Consider the following 20,566-nt stretch of genomic DNA (forward strand, 5'->3'; position numbering starts at 1 on the left):
GAGGCTTGGTCAGCAATAGAAATAAAATCCTGCAGTACTTCTTTATATTCCTTGCTTTGTACCCTAATATGTATAAGTTATTACCAATATACTAACAACCCAATTGTGCTTCATTCACTTAGAATATGGAACCAATATAGGAAGTACTTGAAGATAGAGAAGCTTTTATCTGTGGCACCACTACACGATAATCAACTTTTTGCACCCTCTCAAACGTATGCAGTTTTTATTGTCTGGAAAACATTCGGGATTAAATCACTTAGAGATCTATACAAACAAGTACACTCCAATTTTAACTTTCCAGCAACACATTTCTTTCACTACCTCAAAATTAGAAACCTCTATTCTGGAAAAAATATTGATCAGTCTTGAGGACTCAGACATCATTTCTCTAATATATAAGACCCTTTAAAGTCCCTACCTTTCAAAGATCCCAGAGTACTGTGGGAAAAGGATCTCTTACTCAATATTTCAGAAAAGGAGTGAAAGGCATCCATGCAGAGAATTCATTCGAGCTCCATATGAGCAAAGCATACAATTATTCAATTTAAAATTATATTTCGAGTGCATTTGTCTTGTTTAAAATTGTCCAAAAATATTTCCAGGGCAAGATCCAACTTGCGAACGTTGAAATCAAGATCCAGCCTCACTGGGCCACATGTTTTAGAGGTGCACAAAATTAACATCATTTTGGACCAAAATCTTTAAATGCCTTTCACACAGCCTTGGAGTCACAATCTCTCTTAATCCACTAACTGCTGTTTTTAGTGTACTTCCAGAGGGGCTTAAAGTGGAGAAGGACAAACAAACTGTAATTGCCTTTACTTCACAATTGGCAGGCAGACTTATCTTGCTCAATTGGAAGAATCCTAATGCACCTCTTTTAAGTCAGTGGATAACTGATGTTATATATTATCTGAAATTGGAAAAAATTTAATTCTCACCTAGAGGATCTATAAAAACTTCTTCAAAACCTGGCAGGATCTAGTTAATAACATTTTAGAATAAGCATTTAAATTTAGGATGCAGATTCTCTTTCCTTTTTTTATTCTGTTTATTTATTGATTGATTGGTGTAGTTATTTATTTATTTTTCCTACTATTAAAATTTTATTCTGTTGGCCTAGATCTCTTTCTCAGGGGTAGGGGTTGATTTGTTTCGAACCTAGTTTTGTAAAACTTGACTTACTTGTATGAAATGTTATTTGATTTTAATAAATTCAATAAAATGTTAAAAAAAAGAAAAGTTCAATTTTGAAGAGCAAGCATTTGTCGGGGTTGATACACAGAACGGCCTTGGCAGAATGTGATATTTCTGCTTTTGTAGGCATTTGCAATAGGACTCTACAGTTGAATTTTCAAACCTTGGTTTTGTGATGGTTACTTGATTAGTTGTCATCTGTTCAATCTGGCCCTGGTCAAGTAACAAGTAACTGACACATAAACAAAAGATGGTAAAGACAAAATAAAAAGTAAACTGTCCAAAAAATAAAAAATGCTTCAGATCCCACAAAATAGATTCTCTAATAAAAACTATCATCAATTACAAAACAAATGTTAATTTATGAAATTTTCAGGGATTGTTCTATAGTGTTAGATATCTTTAAATTTTGAAACAGTCGATTCATAGTTGCATATTTATCAACTTATGACTTGCTGAATAATGTGAAAAAAAAGCTTTACTGCTGTACAGCAACTTTGGGCCTCTATATATCTCTACATTAAACCATATCAGATCTTTCAAATTTTGATGAGTATTATATATGTTAAGAGTTTTTTTTAGCCACTAGCTGAGCATCTGAAAGAAATCAAACTTTTTGATATTACAGTAATATGAAAAAAAACTTTTTACATCTATTTTTGAAATGCACATTTATACCTCTGGAAAGAACTTGTTTTAATTACTAAAGGTACAAAATTTAGAAGTTGGTACCTTGAACCAAGAAATATTATTATACACTTTTCAGCAATCTAGACATTCTAAAAGAAGACATCTATTATGAGATAACAATACCTGAAAATTTCATTCACCTAGCCTTAACAGTTCAAAGGTCATGACTTACAGAATATTGTCATGTTTTAGTAGCAGTACAGTACAGTAAAATAGACTCCCTCATCTCAAAAGCTAATAAACATGCAAACCTAAAATTTTGCACACTAGTTATTAAGTACAATGACATTATTTTCAGCATGTATGGCTCCATGTAATTTATGCAATTACTGAGGTACTAGATTGTTGTACATCTAAGATGTCTCACGTAAAGGTTTTCCAATGTTGTACCTGTCCTAGTGTCTAAATAAACACAGGGAATTTCAGTCTCTGTATTACATCTTGCCTGAAGAAGGGGCCTGAGTTGCCTCAAAAGCTTGCATATTATAATCTTACTAGCCGACGCCTGCCGTAGCATACGGCGGCGTAAGAATAGGAAAGGAAAACGGTGAGAAAGGAATTCAGAAATCAAGAAGAAATAAATACTTCTTGAAAGACGCAGCGTGCATATAGAATTTCCGGCCAAGCAAGATTACATGTGAAAGTGATAAATAAATCAGGCTTTCCCAATTTACGTACTATGGCCATGGCATTCTGATAGTTTTGTTGCATGTATCTTGAACTTCCTGGAAATGTGGACAGTAATATGATCATTTTGCCTACACGAACGTTGTTATTTTCAGCGTTTGCTTGCAGTGCGTCTGATAGATTACATCAACAAGATCTGCGCGTCGAACTGAGATAGTTGAGATGCGTGCCCTCCATTTTAACATACACATCTACGACGTACTGTTGGAATAGTTTGCCGCTGGAGTGCAAAACACTAAATGTATTCCTCATTGCTAATCTGTAAGCATGAAATTGGCATTGAGTAAGCCTTATTCGCTTGGCGGTTCTTTTATCGGGAACATGTTGTAAATCTTTGTGCCAGCCAATGTCTCTGTAAGGGAATAAAAGTGGATAAACCATAGGATCGCAATTCATATTGTGTGTGGAAATCTGTTAACAGGAGTTGCCTATGGGATAGATGCAAATGTCCCTTTCGGCAGGAGTTTCGCTATCTTCTCTGACGAAAATCATTACAACATCGGTGTGACATGTCGGAGCATTGTATCATCGTAAATCCTGCCTAGGGGTTTCCTTGAAAACCATTCGTACATATGCTGTTGGATTGGACTGAGCGATTTCATACATGTGTTTCTATGATTTAGTGAAGGGGTTGATGGTTCTGAGCATGGAATCTAGCTGGAGAAGTACATTTTCGCTGCATGCAGAATTTACTATTATTTTGTAATAGTAATGTAGTAGCTGGCACTGTGTCAAAAACATACAACTGTCCATATCCTGGGGAGGTAGAAGTGTTAACGTATAGTGGAGAGATTTGGTGATAAATTTGCCCGTGTATTTTAAAACAGTATGGTCCATGTCCAGGAGGTTGAATTATCTGTGCACCCATGGAAGCAAACGCTAGAGAAGGGTTGTATTCTCGAATGTGTTCACGATAATTTTTAGCTTCTGATGTTTGCTGTGTAAGAAGCTGTTGTAAAGACACAGGTGGCTCCCGCAAGGGTGGTAAAACTACTTTACCATTGTGGCAGCACCTCGAGTACTTGTTGGATGTATTATGTTCAGCAGGCCAGTATAGTGCATGACATGGAAGACGACGAATAGGAATCGAGAAATGCCATGTCGGCTGCGTGTGGGCAGGACCGGTTTTGAAGTGGAAGCAGGACGAACCAGAAGAGAAATATATATAAGAGATTAGTTAGCCAATAAAAGGTGTCATTTTGCTTGACTTTTCATGTAATTACTTATTAATTAAAAAAAAGGTAAACCATGTGATATCAATTTAACACATGCAAAGTGATTAATTGTTTGAACAACTAAGAAAGTAATTTCTGGTTCATGCTCACTCCTTGTTCTTTCTGATTTTAGTGAATTCAAGAAGGTCACAGTGATTCTGATATATTTTATTTATATAATTAACTATACATTTTGCCTATAAATAATATGGAATTCTGGGTGCAAAATTGGTTTCTGAATCAATGTAAAACTGATTCAGATGAAAATGAGGAAGTTAAGGTACTGTTTTGGTCAAAGGAACTGCAAATGCTAATGGGTTTAATCTGAAAAAGTAAACTGAAAATAACAAAGGTAAAGTTTGGAAATACAGTGACATGCAGTTTGACACAGGTAGGGGTGAACCAAAGAGACAGTGCCACGAAAATGCTGTCAAATGGGCCATGAAATTGGCTAAACTTTGTCACCATTTTGAGATTAAACAAAGGGAACACATAATTAAAGCTTGTTTTCACTCTACACTTGGTTAGTCCTTGAAAAGCTAAAAGCTATTAAAAACTGCTTGAAGAAGCATTAATAAAGATGCAACACTTGTTTGTTATGAAATTTCCCATCTAGGAAAAAGCTGAGAAGCCATGCACAACAGCCAAAGAGCTAATTTTTCCAGTTGTCATGTCTAGAACCATGTAAGGTGAACTGCAAAGGAATTGACTATGATACTCTGAAAAGATGGATCATTGACAGGGCCTCATATGTTGATGAAACTTAAACTGTTAGACTGTAGATGTGTGAATTCTTTGCCTTTCAAATTAATGATGGTACAGATTTTACAAACTGAGAAAACATATTAGTACTAGCCAACCCTCGGCATAGCATACGCTGCATAATTATGTATTGATGGGTGAACACTTCCTGAACGACACAGTTGTCCAAATGGGGTGGGTTTGAGGATACCACTGTGAGTGAATGAAAAGATGGACCTCTGGAGAGAGCAACATACAATTGTCCGTGACAGAAAGTGGGATCGTCTGTGACGATGGAGGCCACGCTGGTGAAAGTTACTTCGTTGGTAGGGATAAGTTTCAGCATTTGTTCATTAAGGTGTAGCGAGTCTTCGTTGTTGACGCTTAATATAGCTTGCGTACTGAGTTGTTCCGGAGTCACAGTTGAGAAACACTTTTTTAATGTCTTTTAAGCACAGGGAAAAAAATGAATATGTGAAACATCCGTAATGTAATAAGTGTAAAAACATAAAATGATGTAATTGAACAAAATGTATGTGTGTACAGAAAATAGGACAGAATGATCAAACTTGTTTGTGTTTTGTGTACGTGACAAAAAGCATGTATACTTTCTGGAAGTTTTCTTTTGATGATGTGTGTGACAAGAAAATATACCTTTAGGGTAATGACTTTACAAAATTGGAAAAATACAATGAGTCAGGACGCTATTTTTATTGCTTACGTGGTCAACGATCAGGAGATTAGAAAGGTATAAAAGAGCAAGGACATCTGCGCTCGAGGCAGATGAAGTGCGGTGTCCTAGGACTGTGTTTCTCTGTCATTTTACCCTTGTCTGGTATGTATCAATAAAAGGTTTTGACTAATTTTAATTTTCTTCTCTGTCTTCAGTCACAAAAAGTGTCCACAGTTTTTGGCGCCCGGACGTGGGGCAAGAGACGGCCGGTCGACTCCTCCAGCGAGACCATTTCAGTGATCCGTCTTACCAGCGGACTGCCGTCAACTTGAGCTCCGGCAGCAGAGCATGCAGCTCTGGCAAAAGTTAGGACTGCCCTGTCCTGAAACAGTCCTTGCGTGAGGAGCCCCTGGTCTCCTCTTTGCTACATCCACGGTGACTGAACGGATTTCCAGACAGAGCTTGCACACTTCCAGGCTGGGGTAAGCACCGGGGGATTTCCGAACATTTTTTATTTTCTAAATAACGGGAGGGCGAGTTTCCTGTTGACCGTCTAGTCATACTCATATCTCAACGGGTTGCTTAAGGTGATGGAGACTTGACCCAAGCAGTTTGACGCATACGAAAGGTCTGACGAAAGGATACTGGCCTCACCCATATCCTAGACTCGGCTGGACGTATTGATGTAGTATTCTGCTGAACCGAATCGGACACGAAGTCACCTGAGCTGGAATCCGGGGATGTGAGCGGACAGGCTAACGGGACGAGTAATGGGGTGGTATATATATGTATGGAAACATAAACCGAAAAAGAGCACAGATTGCAGGATTGCTGTTAGGACGGAATAAATAAATCTACATACGGAATAAGCAACAATACCGTGTTCTCCTGGGAACTGGGACAGGACCGATAGTTAGGTGTCTCCCCTTGGGAAAAAGAAGGGAACAGTAAGGGAACAGTGAGTGGCACACTCAATACCTCGCTGATTCATACGGACAAGGGATTAGGCGAATCAGTATATAGTTGGAAAATTAAATACAGGACCCGGGAGGGCAAGGGGACATAATGGGAACTTATAACAGTAAGCCTGTTAATCGCCGCACAGGGGGATCAAAATCATTAATGCTGGAAGAATTATTTTCGGAGGATCAACAGACGCCCCGTAAAAATGGGTCTCCTAGGAAATTTATAGAAAAGAAGACAGGTTTAGATTTCAAGAAGGCATGTAAGAAATGGAATAGACAGAGTGGTGGGCGTTGGCCGATAGAGGGGACAGGAGATGTAAGTGAAATACAGGAAGTCAGGAAGATCCTGTGTAGGAATAAGCAGGGTTGTTATAATAGTGGACCGTATCGAATGGATATGTTCGATAGATGGGAATTAGTAATAAAAGACAGAAATTTAGAAGCAGTACAGAAACAGAATGAATTGTTGCGGGCAAATGAGGGAAAGGCTAAAAAGGAGAAAGAGGAATTACTAATTACATTACAGAAAGTTCAGATAGGCACTGAACCACAGGCAGATGGGAGGAAAAGGAAGAATAATCCAAATAAAGACCCCCTTTATCCTATTATTTTTTCCCCTCCTCAGTACCAACCTCAGGCACCTCCATTATCCCCTCCTCTATCCCCCATTCCGACTGCCCCCCCTGCACTACAACCAGCAGAAGTTTCCCCTGATGATCCCCCAGGCACAGATCACTATGACCCCTCTACCCATCGTGATGACCCACCCTGTACTAGACAAACCCCCGTCTCCAAATGCACTCGAAGTCAAACCTCCACTCACAAACCAGCTCCAACTTTTTTCTCTTCTGATCCTTCACCTTCACTTACTTGCCCTTTAATAGAAGTTCCCAATCCCCATTATAACCCTGCCCATCCAGCTGGACCCCAAAATCCCACAACAGTTATGATAAATCGGAACTGGGACATCCAAGAACTAAAAGATGTCGTGAATGCACTTCCAGATCCAAAGGAAGTAGGAGGACTAAAATTTGTTGAACAACTTGATCAGTTAGATAGCATGTATAAGCCTAACGCTGCTGAATGGACCCAGGTACTTCGTCGAAAGCTTGGGACCACATGGGCCACTGTTAGCAGGGGTGTCCGCAATGACGTTCCATGGGTATGGAACCCAGCTTTAACTCGAGGACAGGGGATAGGTGGAGAAGGCGAATTTAACCCACAATGGGAGGCGTTGAGACAAAATATTGCAGAAAAATATAAAAAAGGAACGGACTGGTCCCTTATTTCTGATGCAAAACAAAAGAGAGACGAAACGGTTGATGAATGGGCACATAGGATTCAAGACCTTATGGCTAATCACTCGGGCTTGGAAAATGTTGATGACCGCACTCGAGCTGCAGTTCCACCTTTTGTTTCCGGTTTGCGCCTTGATATACAAAACAAGGTCCGCACTTCCTGTATTGAGTGGGAAAGTGCCACGTTTGATGAAGTCAAACGACATGCTGAACATGCCGAAAAACAAACTAAGCAGAAGGAATTGGACTCTCATGCCAAATTATTGGCAGCACAGATGAACTATTATACCAGGAATGCTCCTGACCAAGGTCGAGGATATGGCTTTAGAGGAAGGGGACGAGGACGAGGACGAGGTGGTTTTAGAGCTCCTCCTGTTGACCACAATAAGAATCCTTTTATTCCCTCTCCCTTAAATTCCAATGCTAATTCCTTCTCTTGCTACGCCTGTGGTGAAACTGGACATTTTCGTCGGGAGTGCCCTCACAGACAGCAACAGCCCCCACCTCCCCTTATTCCACCTGTTTTTTCTGACACCCCTGACCAACAATACTGGCCATAGGAAAACGCAGGGACCTCCAGCCACTCTTTTCAACTACCTTTGCTCACCCATAATTCAGAGACTGATCCTTTACTGACATTGTTCGTTGATGGCACTGAGACTATTTTCTTAATCGACACTGGTGCCACTCGATCTACCCTCTCGCTGGCAAAGGTCCCTGCCTCGAACGAAACTGTTACTGTGCTTACTGCTTCTGGACAACCTCACCTTCTTCAAGTATCAAAACCTCTTCAAGTCCAGTCACGTCCTGGCGGACATACTTTACTGCATCGTTTTCTTTTGAATCAGCTCTGTCCAGTTAACCTTTTAGGAAGAGATCTCATGACAAAACTTTCTCTTTCTATTTCTATGACTGACAAAGGTTTTTTCTGTTCAACCCCCAAGTTGTTGTGTCAAATTACCCCTTACCCCAAACCCTCTTTTGCAGCATGGACTTTAGATATTTCCCCACACACCATTCTCCTCAAAGCCCTACACTCTTTTTCCCCTTGTCTCTTTCCCAATTTACAGGCCCCTGACATTTTACACTGTACTGCCCAATACTTCCCTATAGAAGTAGACACCCCCTGGCTAGAATCTTTCCTTACTTCTGGTACTTGCCCCGAAACCCTTCACATCTCCTGTGTTTTTATTTCATCCACAAAGGCAGCTGCTTCTGTTCATCTTACATGCTCACAGCACATATATTATCTTGGCGGCACAGTGCCTCATATTTCCTTAGCTAAATCACGCACTGTTAAATGGGGGGAAATAGGACCATGGGTAGAAAAATGCCTTGAAAGAACAGACTGGTTACAAGTTACTCCAGGTATTTTTGATACTCCTGACCGTTTAATAACTAAAGTGGTGTTTCAAACTGATTTTTTAGTACATCGCGCTTTGTGCCGTCCTTCCTCTTTTGCTTGTTCATTGCAAACCACTTTCCCTTCTTGGCTCTCTATGCTCCCTGATTCACTATGGTCCCAGGAAAAGAATGATTATGGAAGGATAGCCCATTGTGAGCCTCTGGTGATCCACCCGAAATCCTCCTTCCGCCCGCACCGTGCCCAATATCCTCTGTCTCCCGAAGCAGAGGCTGGCATCTCCGCCGTACATTCCGATCTCGTCAAACGCGGTGCCATTATTCCAATCGAATACTCTCCAGTCAATTCCCCCATTCTACCTGTAAAAAAGGCTGACGGTTCATGGCGTTTCGTACAAGATTTGCGACAAGTAAATTCTGCCATCTTCCCTAGGGCCCCTATCGTCCCTAATCCTTCCACTATCCTCTCTACTATCCCTCCTTCCGCTCGGTACTTCTCCGTTATTGACCTAGCTAATGCTTTCTTTTCTATCCCTGTTCACCCTGATTCTCAATTTTGGTTTGCTTTTACATTCCAAAACCGCCGTTGGACATGGACCGTCATGCCTCAGGGATACACTGAAGCCCCTTGTGTTTATGGACAAGCTCTTGCCCAAAATTTAGAAGGCTTTTGGCCGGAAAGAGGTAGTACATTGATACAGTATGTAGATGACATAATGATATGTAGCGCTACGGAAGAAGATTGTACAAAAGATACCCAGAAATTGTTGCTGTTTCTTGGGGAAAATGGCCATAAAGTTTCTAAAGTTAAGCTGCAGCTAATCAAAACAACTGTAAAATATCTAGGTCATGACATTACGTATGGAACAAGAGCTCTCTCTAGCGATCGCATTACAGCCATCCAAAATCTTCCTAGACCGGTCACAAAACAACAGGTTATGTCTGTTTTAGGTATTCTGGGCTACTGCAGACAGTGGGTTCTAAATTTTACTGAAAGAGCACAGCCGTTGCAACAATTGGCTAATACTCCTGGCATCCCCCTTTCTGGCCAGGTCCAATGGAATGAACTGGCTGAGAAGGCTCTCTGTAACCTCAAAACTGCTCTTCTATCTGCGCCCGCGCTAGGTTTGCCTGATCATTCTCGTCCATTCACTTTGTTCGTGGACGAAAAGCAGGGATTTATGAATGCAGTACTGACGCAACAACATGGAGATAAACAAAGACCGGTGGCTTATTTTTCTAAAAAACTGGATCCAGTGGCCGCAGCACTTCCTCCGTGTCTTCGTGCTGTGGCTGCAACAACAGAAGCTGTATTAGCAAACACGGATGTAGTTCTCATGAGCCCCCTAACAGTTAAAGTGCCTCACGCTGTACATTCTATCCTAGTACAAGCCAAAACTTCACATCTCACTACTGCTAGGGCAATACACTATCAGAATGTACTCTGTACTTTGTCAAATGTTACAATTGAAAGATGCTCCACTTTAAATCCAGCCACTCTTCTCCCAACTAACAACGAAGGAGAACCACATAATTGCCATGACGAAATAGCAAAGGTTGTAAAACCTAGAGTAGATCTACAGGAAACACCTTTAGAAACTGGAGAAATGATTTTTGTGGATGGATGTTCCTTGCGATTGAAAAATGGAGCACCCTCAACCAGTTACGCAGTGGTCCAAGGGGACCGCCTGCTGGAAGCAAATCGAATTTCATCAAGCTTGAGTGCACAGGCAGCTGAACTCGTAGCACTCACTCGAGCATGTCAGCTGTCCGAAGGGAAGATCGTAACAATTTATACGGATTCCAGGTATGCTTTTGGAGTCTGCCATGATCATGGAGCACTATGGAAACTAAGGGGATTTAAGACCAGTACTGGCAAACCCATCCAACATCAGAAATTGATCGAATCCCTTTTAGAAGCTATAACCAAACCATCGAAGCTAGCGATTGTTAAATGTCAAGCTCACACAGGAAAACAGGATCCTGTTAGCAAAGGAAATGAATTAGCTGACCACTTTGCTAAAGAGGCTGCATATAATAACACACCAATTTCTTTATTCCAACAGAGAAATGACCAGGACCCTGATAATCAAATTATTTCTTTACAGAGTGCAGCCACGGATATCGAAAGGAGAAAATGGTCCAAAGAAGGGTCCCTCTCTGATGGAGTCTGGACTCATAAACACACTAACAAACCTTTTCTCCCAAAAGCCTCTTTCCCAGGAATGGCAAAAATCGCCCATGGCCTCGATCACGCAGGTAGAGATGCCATGGTTCGAGATGTTGAAAAACATTGGGAAGCTGTAGGTTTCTCTACATATGCAGAGCAATTTTGCAGACGCTGTGCAATATGTCAAAAGTTTAATGTGGGAAAAGGTACCCAGGTAAGTCCCGCCGTTACCCCTAATCCAATGGGTCCGTTTGAACACCTCCAAATGGATTTCATTGAACTAACCCCGTCTAAAGGGTACCGATATTGTCTTGTGATTGTCGATGTGTTCTCCCGATGGGTAGAGGCTTTCCCTTCAAAACACAACGATGCCAAAACAGTAGCTAAAGCACTAATTAAAGAGATTATTCCAAGATGGGGTATCCCTCAAAAGTTACAAACAGATAATGGCACTCATTTTGTGAACTCCGTTATAAATGAATTAACCACCTGGCTCCAAATTAATGTGCACCATTATTGTAAATACCATCCCCAAAGCGGAGGCATCGTAGAACGATGCAATGGCACTTTAAAAGCTAAACTCGCAAAAATTTGTGAACAAACTAATTTATCATGGCCGGATGCACTACCCTTAGCTTTAATGGGACTAAGGGGACGGACACACCGACAACTGGGACTATCGCCGTTTGAGATTCTGACCGGACGTCCCATGCCCGTTGGCATGGTTGTAGGAAATGTGAATTTGCATACTGTGGACAATGATCTTCTCTCTAGTCTTGCAGGTTTACGAACCTCGTTGAAGGAAATCCACCAGCAGGTTAATCAAGCCTGGAGGACCAGCCCCCTTTCCAAGGATTTACCAATTCCCTTGGGCACCTGGATCCTGGTTCGAGATACTCGGAGGAAACACTGGCATCAGCCTAGGTGGAGAGGACCATTCCAAATTCTTCTATCCACACCACACGCCGTGAAAGTTGAAGGACTGCCTGCCTGGATCCACGCATCGCATTGCAAGAAATGGCTATCTTAAAAATACTTTTTCTGTTGGCTTCTTCCATTTTCTCCTCCCCATCCCCTTTCCCCCCCCCCCCTTCCCCTTCATCAACCATTTCAATTTAATTATATTGCCCACATCATTTTGTTCAAAAAGGGAGGAGTGTAAAAACATAAAATGATGTAATTGAACAAAATGTATGTGTGTACAGAAAATAGGACAGAATGATCAAACTTGTTTGTGTTTTGTGTACGTGACAAAAAGCATGTATACTTTCTGGAAGTTTTCTTTTGATGATGTGTGTGACAAGAAAATATACCTTTAGGGTAATGACTTTACAAAATTGGAAAAATACAATGAGTCAGGACGCTATTTTTATTGCTTACGTGGTCAACGATCAGGAGATTAGAAAGGTATAAAAGAGCAAGGACATCTGCGCTCGAGGCAGATGAAGTGCGGTGTCCTAGGACTGTGTTTCTCTGTCATTTTACCCTTGTCTGGTATGTATCAATAAAAGGTTTTGACTAATTTTAATTTTCTTCTCTGTCTTCAGTCACAAAAAGTGTCCACATAAGCCACCAAGAAAAGTAACATTGCAATAATGCACACTACGACCCGATCGCTGTAAACAGAAGTGAAAACAAAATTGAGCCCGGTGCATTCTTTAACTGCCTTCTCTGCCTTGTAGCGCAGTGGTAGTGTTGCTGCTTTGCAGTAAGGAGACTGTGGAAGATTTTGGGTTCGTTTCCCGGTTCCTCCCTGTGTGGATAGCGCTTTGAATACTGAAAACACCGGTATATCAATGTAATGAAGTATTATTATTCTTATGCGTCCAGCGCTCTCTCTCTCTCTCTTGCGCGCGCCTGTATGTGTGTGTGTGTGTCGCTCGCTCTCTCTCTCTCTCGCTCGCTGCACGTGTTCCTGCAGGCATATGCTGCATAATTATTTATTGATGGCTGAACACTTCCGGAAAGACACAGTTGTCTAAAAGGGGTGGGTTTGAGGATACAACAGTAAGTGAGTGAAAAGATGGAACTCTGGAGAGAGCAACATACAACTGTCCGTGACTGAAAACTGGTTTCAGATACATGCATATCTTTTTGAAAGTTTGGCCCTGTGCCTTATTGATTGTCATCGCAAAGGCCAATCTAACAGGAAATTGTCTTCGTGTAAAAGTAAAAGGCAAATTATCCGTGACAAACAAACTGTTTTACACGCTGCATACCAACCTGCGGCATAGTATACGCCGCTTTTTTAATGTTTTTTAAGCAGAGGGAAAAAATGAACATTTGCAAAATCCGTAACGCTGCTTTCAGTAAGTACAATGCACACGCATTTAATTTGTCGGCCACTTTTTGCCAGCCGTCTTTTCTGGTTTGGGCTGCTTTTGCAGTGTTACTGCTTGTGCATATTAAACCTTGAAATCCTTCGAGTAACTAATTAACTAACTAACTAACAAACCCCCACCCACCCACACACACAGCTTGTGTGAAAAAAATGCGCCCGTTCTTTCATCATTTTGTTGCAGCCTATCAAAGACTTGCTGATCATGTTTTCTAGACTCAATATACATTGGCTTTTCACTCAGCGTGGGGGCACGCATTCATCTCGGATTATTACATCCAGCTAGTCTGCTAGACTAATGTGCTACACGGCTGCATTTGAAAAACCGACTTATCCCGGATGAGTTTCACCGGCATTAATGATTAGGAATCCGGTTGGAACAAAACCCTGCATCCACAGGGGTTCACCAGGACAGAGTTTGGGAAACACTGCTGAACACAAACGAAACTGACTCAGGTGAGGAGTTGGGGCGGGCAAAGTAGTTGCAGCTATTGATTATTCAGTGTTGTTTGCCTGGGTGTCTGATCTGCTCGACGGGATCAGAAATAAAAGGAAAATAATGTGAAGGCAATGTCACAGGTGTTCCTGTAGTATAGCGGGTCCACAGCTCCCCTTCAAAAGGCCATTTTTAAATAAATAATCACCACGCTCACATCGTAGCGAGGGGCATGGAAGTGTGGCTGAAATGGGTTCCGGGTGGAGTCATGCTGTGGGCGTTTCTCCCCTGTGCAGTGTGCGAGCGAGTGAGGAGAGAGAGAAAGCCGGTACGTCAGAGTGAGCGAGAGCAGGCTCGAAGGCAATGTCACAGGTGTTCCTGTGGTATAGCTGGTCCATAGCTCCCCTTCAAAAGGCCATTTTCAAATATGTCTGATCTGCCCGATGGGATCAGAAATAAAAGGAAAACAATGTGAAGGCAATGTCACAGGTGTTCCTGTAGTATAGCGGGTCTACAGCTCCCCTTCAAAAGGCCATTTTTAAATAAATAATCACCGTGCTCACAGCGTAGCGAGCGGCATGGAAGTGTGGCTGAAACGGTTTCCGGGTGGAGTCATGCTGCGGGCGAGCGAGTGAGGAGAGACAGAAAGCCGGTACGTTAGAGTGAGCGAGAGCAGGCTCGAAGGCAATGTGTTCCTGTGGTATAGCGGGTCCATAGCTCCCCTTCAAAAGGCCATTTTTAATCAGGCGACTGACAGTAGTGGAGTCAGGCACAGAGAAGGTCAGCTGCTGAGAAAGCGTCTCGACTGCTGCAGGGCCTGCATCAGTGAAGCAGGTGAGACGCTAATGAAAAAGAGGCACAGGGCTTATTGGTTTTTAAAGACTGCTTCCTTCATTGTGTTTTAACCTCAGTTTTAAAGGATTGTTTTAAGGAACCCATGGGATACCCCTTGCAAACTGTTTTACATGCTGCATACAGTGATTCACATCCGCGAGAAACATGCCTCTATGAACAGTCAACGTGGCTCAGAGGTGCATGTGGACTCTAGCACAGACGAACATAAATGACGCCGTGTTTTCTGAGGTGTCGTGTCCAAGTTGGTGGGCGTGGCTCTGCAAGTTGTCATCGTATCCAATGGTCTTAGAGTTGGTGGGCGTGGCTCCGTCCTGCGTGCGCCAAGGGTGTCTTACTTGTCGGCGGCTTAGTGAATTATATATATAGATTTGTATGCTATCTGTGAAAATGTTCTCTTGTGATATAAATATTTTTGAAGCTGAAGATAAGATTGAAGCAACAATTGATATTGGCTGAAGTCATTCAGAATGGCTCTTTGCCTTTTCCTATTTAACAATCATTTCTGAAATGTTTTGAAAAGAGTTTACCTCTTCAGCAACAATATCTAGTGGCTAAACACCCACATGCTCTGGTGATATGTTTTAGACACTATTTTCCTATACAGCAAGATAATAACTTCATTAGGCATCCATTTAGTTTCTGTGAAATTCACAAAATTTCCACTCTTCAGTGAGAGAGCAGGATCAGCTTATGGAACTAGCATGTAACAGTTCCATTTAAACATTCTTCAGCAAGCTCAAACACATTGAATTTTAGTTAAAAAAAATTCAGAACAATAAAAAATGCTGAAAAGGCTTTAATAAGTCTGGCTGTATTCTGCACCACTTACTGAAGCAAGCATTCTCGATCTTTTGCCACTGCAGGAACAAACAACAACAAAAACAACACATTCAAATATTCAGTTCAACTTGGAAGAAATTACGAATGCAAAAGAAAAACATAACTTGTCACATTGAACTTAACGGTAGGATGCTTAATCTTATGTTTTTTAAACATTTATATCTTTTTTTATTATTACCTCCATTGATTTTTAATAATAGTTATGAATAGTTAATTGACTTATATTCTAATACGTAATATATTTTTTATCATTAATATTTAATATAATTATTGTACAGTAAAACAATTCTCATTTTACAGAAACAAAAGTGACATTAATTTTAATTGGTTAAACAAAGTTAAAATATACAGGTAGATGGTATGATTACTACCCTTCTTTCTTTGCCATAATTTAGGAATTTTCCTCACCATATTTAAAAGTTGCTTACTTAAAGTTTACTTAAAAATAACATTAATTTCAAAATTATTTTCAAAAATAAATTTAAAGTTTGTCTTATTTTTGAAACTAAAAAGCCTAACAGTGTTAGTGTGTGATACCCCTCAACCTTGTTTGAGGATGAGAGAGTCTTCGGTGTGTGTTAAGAGCATATGAAAACCACTGGTACAGTACGAAGGCCACTATAAAATATATATGACAACTTCCTGACCAAAACTATTCACATCACTGACAGGTTGGACTGTATATATACGAAAGAAAACTATATAAGAAAGGGCAGAGCAGGCTCTTTTTCCTTAAGAGACAGAATTCCTATAATGTGGGAAGTGACATCCTTCACATCTTCTATAACTCTGTGATGGCCAGTGCGATTTTCTAGGCTGTGGTGTGCTGGGCCAGTAATATCACTTCAAGAGAGGCCCACCGAATCAGCAAACTAATTAAAAGGGCAGGCTCAGTTATAGGACACACTGCAGACCTCTTGGAGGTCGTAATGAAGGAGAGAATTAAAACAAAACTGACAGCCATTATGAACAATGAACATCATCTCTATGACACACTATCATCACTGAGGACTTTCAACCAATGAATTATGCAGCAGAAGTATGTCAAGAAACACTATAGGACTCTTTTATACCAAACGGCAAAGTCAGAAGTTTTTCATCCCTTTTAATCATTCTAGTGTGTGTTCAGACAATAACGTGTGCGTGTGTGTAATCTATCTATCTATCTATCTATCTATCTAAAGATCTTCTTCAAAAAGCCAAATATGCCTCGGAGGACAAAGTTTGTTCATTCAATTGACCTATCATAAGTTTTTAGGAGCCACTACAGTGTTATAAAACAGATGCAGACAAGAAATATAATATGATGCACTGCTTCTGCAGATTGTGGCAAGTGTAGAATTTCTTTGGCTTTTCTCTTGTGAAAATATTTTCATTTGCCAAAATGAAAGTTTGTTATATTCTTCATTTGTATTTTTTGCAGTTCTATTCTTAACATTCTAAAAACAATACATTTGTACTCAAAACTTTACTGTACATTCTGTTTACACCTGATGATAACAGACTAAGATAAGCAGTTAACCCTTTTATAACTGTACAGTAAAACTCCACACATGTAATGCTACACATTTCACACTTGCAATTAAGTTGTTCTTTCTTTGTGTGTATATTTGTCTGGTGCCTTTATCTAACGCAACTTGCACAATAAAGTTCAACTCTCAAACAATTTTTTTTGTTTTACAATTGGAGCAAAGACGGATGAAGCGGCTTGCTCAGGGCCAGAGTGTCATAGGCCAGAATGGTTTAAAGACATTATACATTAATCCATACACCAAAATGCCACCTGTATAACCTACCATATTAAAGAGTTTTTGTGGACCCTCTCTGGATGTACTATATTGAAATTATAATTAATCTATTTAAAAAACATGAGCACAAAACTCCTTACTGTTGACTAGCTGACCCACAGTTGGAGTGTCTCCCCCAGAGATAGTGCATGGTGTGGAAATGGCAGCTACAGTCTTGGCAGGAGTGGGTTGTGGAGCAATGACCACTGGTGCCTGTGATACAGGAACTGCTGTTACTGCAGGGATCTATTAGGAAAAAAAGATTAAAAGTAATTGACAGTCACATCCCTAATAAAACCTTGTTAACGCTAGGTGGTATGAATTGGGGAGCTTGTGATTCTTAAAAAAAAAAGTGAAGAGGCAGGGGTCATTGTGAAAAGGGGAATGTTGTACATGCCCAATCTATGCACCGTTTACCTGAGCTACTGGTTTTGCAGGCAGCTGTGGAGAACCGTTAGGCTTTGCCATTATGGCTGTTTGTGGCGGTCCATTTCCAATAGTGGCAATGATTTGTCCTTGTGCATTAAGCAACAGCTGTGGTGTCACCGTCTGGACCTGGAGCCCTTGTGCAGAGAGTGCAGCAGGAGCAGCAGCTGCAGTTGAGAGAGATGCCGGGTTGACTAGGAAAGGAAGAGTACCAATAACCTGAGAGTGTAAAAATCAGAGTAGGTTAATCAGGAGTGTGTCTCCATCTAAGAAAATCCCTGTGGGTAGCGAAGTTACAAGATCCATGGCAGCAAAGTCAATTTGCAATATTTCACATCTTTAATTTCTAAAGAGTGGCAAAACAGTCTGAAGGAAATGGGTAAAGCCAAAGAGATGTGCCAAGAGGGGAATTTAATAATATGCAACTAACAATCTTGAGTTAATGAATGAACAAGCCAATTACATAAACAATTGGCAGATAATGTATTATCCAATCAAGTTAAGAAACCAATTTATCATTTAAATAATTACCTCTTAATTAAATATCTCTGCAATTTAGATGACTTAACACCCTCATATCAAGGTTCTTGCTTTCTTGACTATCTCCTTGCTGGTAAACTGAGCTCCTTCAGCTAAACCCCTCCTCAACTCCCACATCACCTTTCTGACCTCTCTACAGAGATTTTTTCACTGCTCCTGCTGCTGTTCTTGTAGCTCACGCTTGTCCGCTGTTCCTCTGGCATTCCCCATCAGTCCCTGACGATTCCTAAATAATGTTACAGGCAATTCAGAAAACTAAACAATAGCAAAATTAAGCCAGTAAGTTTATCTGCTCAGAAAAATGGACAGGAAAAGCCTATAGTGGCAATAGCTTTGTTATTCTGACTGATTAACAGAAAACAGCCTGCTCTATTGAGTACCTGACCCTGTGCATTGGTGATTATTTGGCTGGTAAGGCTCTGCATGCCGGAGATTGTGCTTGTGATGATTGGTGTGGTGGCCAGAGAGCTGATGAACTGGGGCTGGGCTCCCAAGGAGGCTGCGCTGATCTGAAATACAACAGGAAAAAAGTATACCTGTCAGCAAAGTGAATTGGCATTTTTCCTGGGCCAGGAAGTTTCACAATCATTTTGGATATACTTGTATAAGAACTCAAGACATAAGACATTTTTCAAACTAGAGGACATTGCTTGGTCCATTAAGCTGCAACCAACAATGAATTCTACAATGTTGTGTCACAGCTGAAGTAAAATTTCACCCAGTGTCCAATTTTGAAAAGCTTCACCTATAATGGAACCCACAATAACCTGTTGAATGAGATTCATGCAGTCTTTTGTGAATAAAAGGATTTTACTAGATGAATGGAACACCAAAGCTATTAATGGTAAATTTACGTGAAATCCTGTACATTAGACATACATTGCTTCAAAACTTTGAGCAGTGAGAAAAGCGCTATATAAATGCAAAGAATTATTATTATTATTATTAAAACATGTCAAATCATGTCCAGGGATGCCTAAAATGTAAATATAAATTATCTGCAAACTTGAAATTATAATTTGGACCCAATCCCAATACTTAAGACATGTAGGGAAGGTAAAATGAGTCAAAAGTAGAGATGAAAGGTTTGTTGTCTTAAATACCTTGCACAAATAAAGACATTCAGTATGACAAAGTGGTACATGCAGATCGCAAAACACAGGGCACTGTTATTACTGAAAAAGGCTGACTCTTATGAACTCATTAGTCTCAAAAAATCCTCCACATTCAAAGACTTGCAGTTTCCTTCAATTACTAGGTGTAAAGTTTGCAGCACAAATCACACAGGAGAAAGTAAAGCAATAAGCAAGTACAAATAGAATTGTGCTTTCTTAAATGCTAATAATTATTTGCTAGTGGTTCCCAAACTACTGTAAGTGTTGAGAAATGGCAGACCATTAGAAAAGTAGAAAAGCTGTGATGAGAACAGGCCATTCAGCCTCCTGTCTACCACACTACTTGGTAATTTATTCCATGTGTCAATGATTTTTTTGCATGCAGAAAAATTTTCTAACATTTGTGAAAAATCTGCCCTTAACAATGTTCTTGTTGCAAAATTTACTTTAAACTGGGATTCACTATACTAATTCCTTTTATAATTTTAAACACTTGTCTACTCATAATCTCTGTTTGCTTAAACTGAAAAGGTTCAACTCCTTTAGTCTCTCTTCATAGCTCATTCCTGTTAGTCCTTGAATCAGCACAGTCATTCTTCTCTGAACATTCTCCAGTGCTATGTCTATTTTTCAATATGGAGACCAAAACTAAACACAGGCCTCACTAGTGTGTTATAAGACTTAAGCATAGCCTCCCTAGACTTGTAGTCCACACGTTGATATATAACCTCACGCCCTATTGGCTTTGTTGATTGTTTTTATCCGCTGTCTGGATATAGGTAGGGATGAGTCCACTAGGTCGTTCTCATGATGTGTACTTTCATGTTTAAGACCTCTCATTATGTATTCAAATGTCACATTTTTACTTCCTACGTGTATGAGGTCCCTTTGTAACAATTTAGCTGATTCAACATTATCTGTCCTTCCACCTAGTTTAGTATCATCTGCATACTTTCCAAATTATTGATTTTATTCTTTTCCAGATCTTTATTGTATATTAAAAATAGATGTGGCCCCAACACTGACCCCTAAGGGACACTACACTTAATATCTCCCAATTCTGAAAAAGCTCCCCTCACCATAACCCTTTCCTTCCTGTGTCCAGGCCAATTTTCAATCCACCTACAGACTACGTCCTAAATTTCCACTTGTTTTAGTTTGATCACTAATCTTTCATGAAGTACCTTATGAAAACCTTTGGAAAATTAAGATAAATAATATGATATGCA

At 40.3% G+C, this 20,566-nt stretch overlaps 1 protein-coding gene across 2 annotated transcripts in view; it reads right to left on the reverse strand.

The window, feature by feature from the left end:
- The window catches only part of pou6f1 (POU class 6 homeobox 1), a 72,604-nt gene that overhangs the window by 20,856 nt on the left and 31,182 nt on the right, over positions 1 to 20,566 (reverse strand). For both annotated transcript variants that reach the window (XM_028798533.2, XM_028798532.2), the window contains exons 6-8: positions 18,603 to 18,731; positions 17,674 to 17,901; positions 17,358 to 17,502 (exon numbers count right to left, since the gene is read on the reverse strand). In XM_028798533.2, the coding sequence (XP_028654366.1) occupies positions 17,358 to 17,502; positions 17,674 to 17,901; positions 18,603 to 18,731 (502 nt within the window). The remainder of the gene's footprint in view (positions 1 to 17,357; positions 17,503 to 17,673; positions 17,902 to 18,602; positions 18,732 to 20,566) is intronic.

This window comes from Erpetoichthys calabaricus, chromosome 3 (genome assembly GCF_900747795.2).
Source record: "Erpetoichthys calabaricus chromosome 3, fErpCal1.3, whole genome shotgun sequence".
Classification (NCBI taxonomy): Eukaryota; Metazoa; Chordata; class Cladistia; order Polypteriformes; family Polypteridae; genus Erpetoichthys; species Erpetoichthys calabaricus.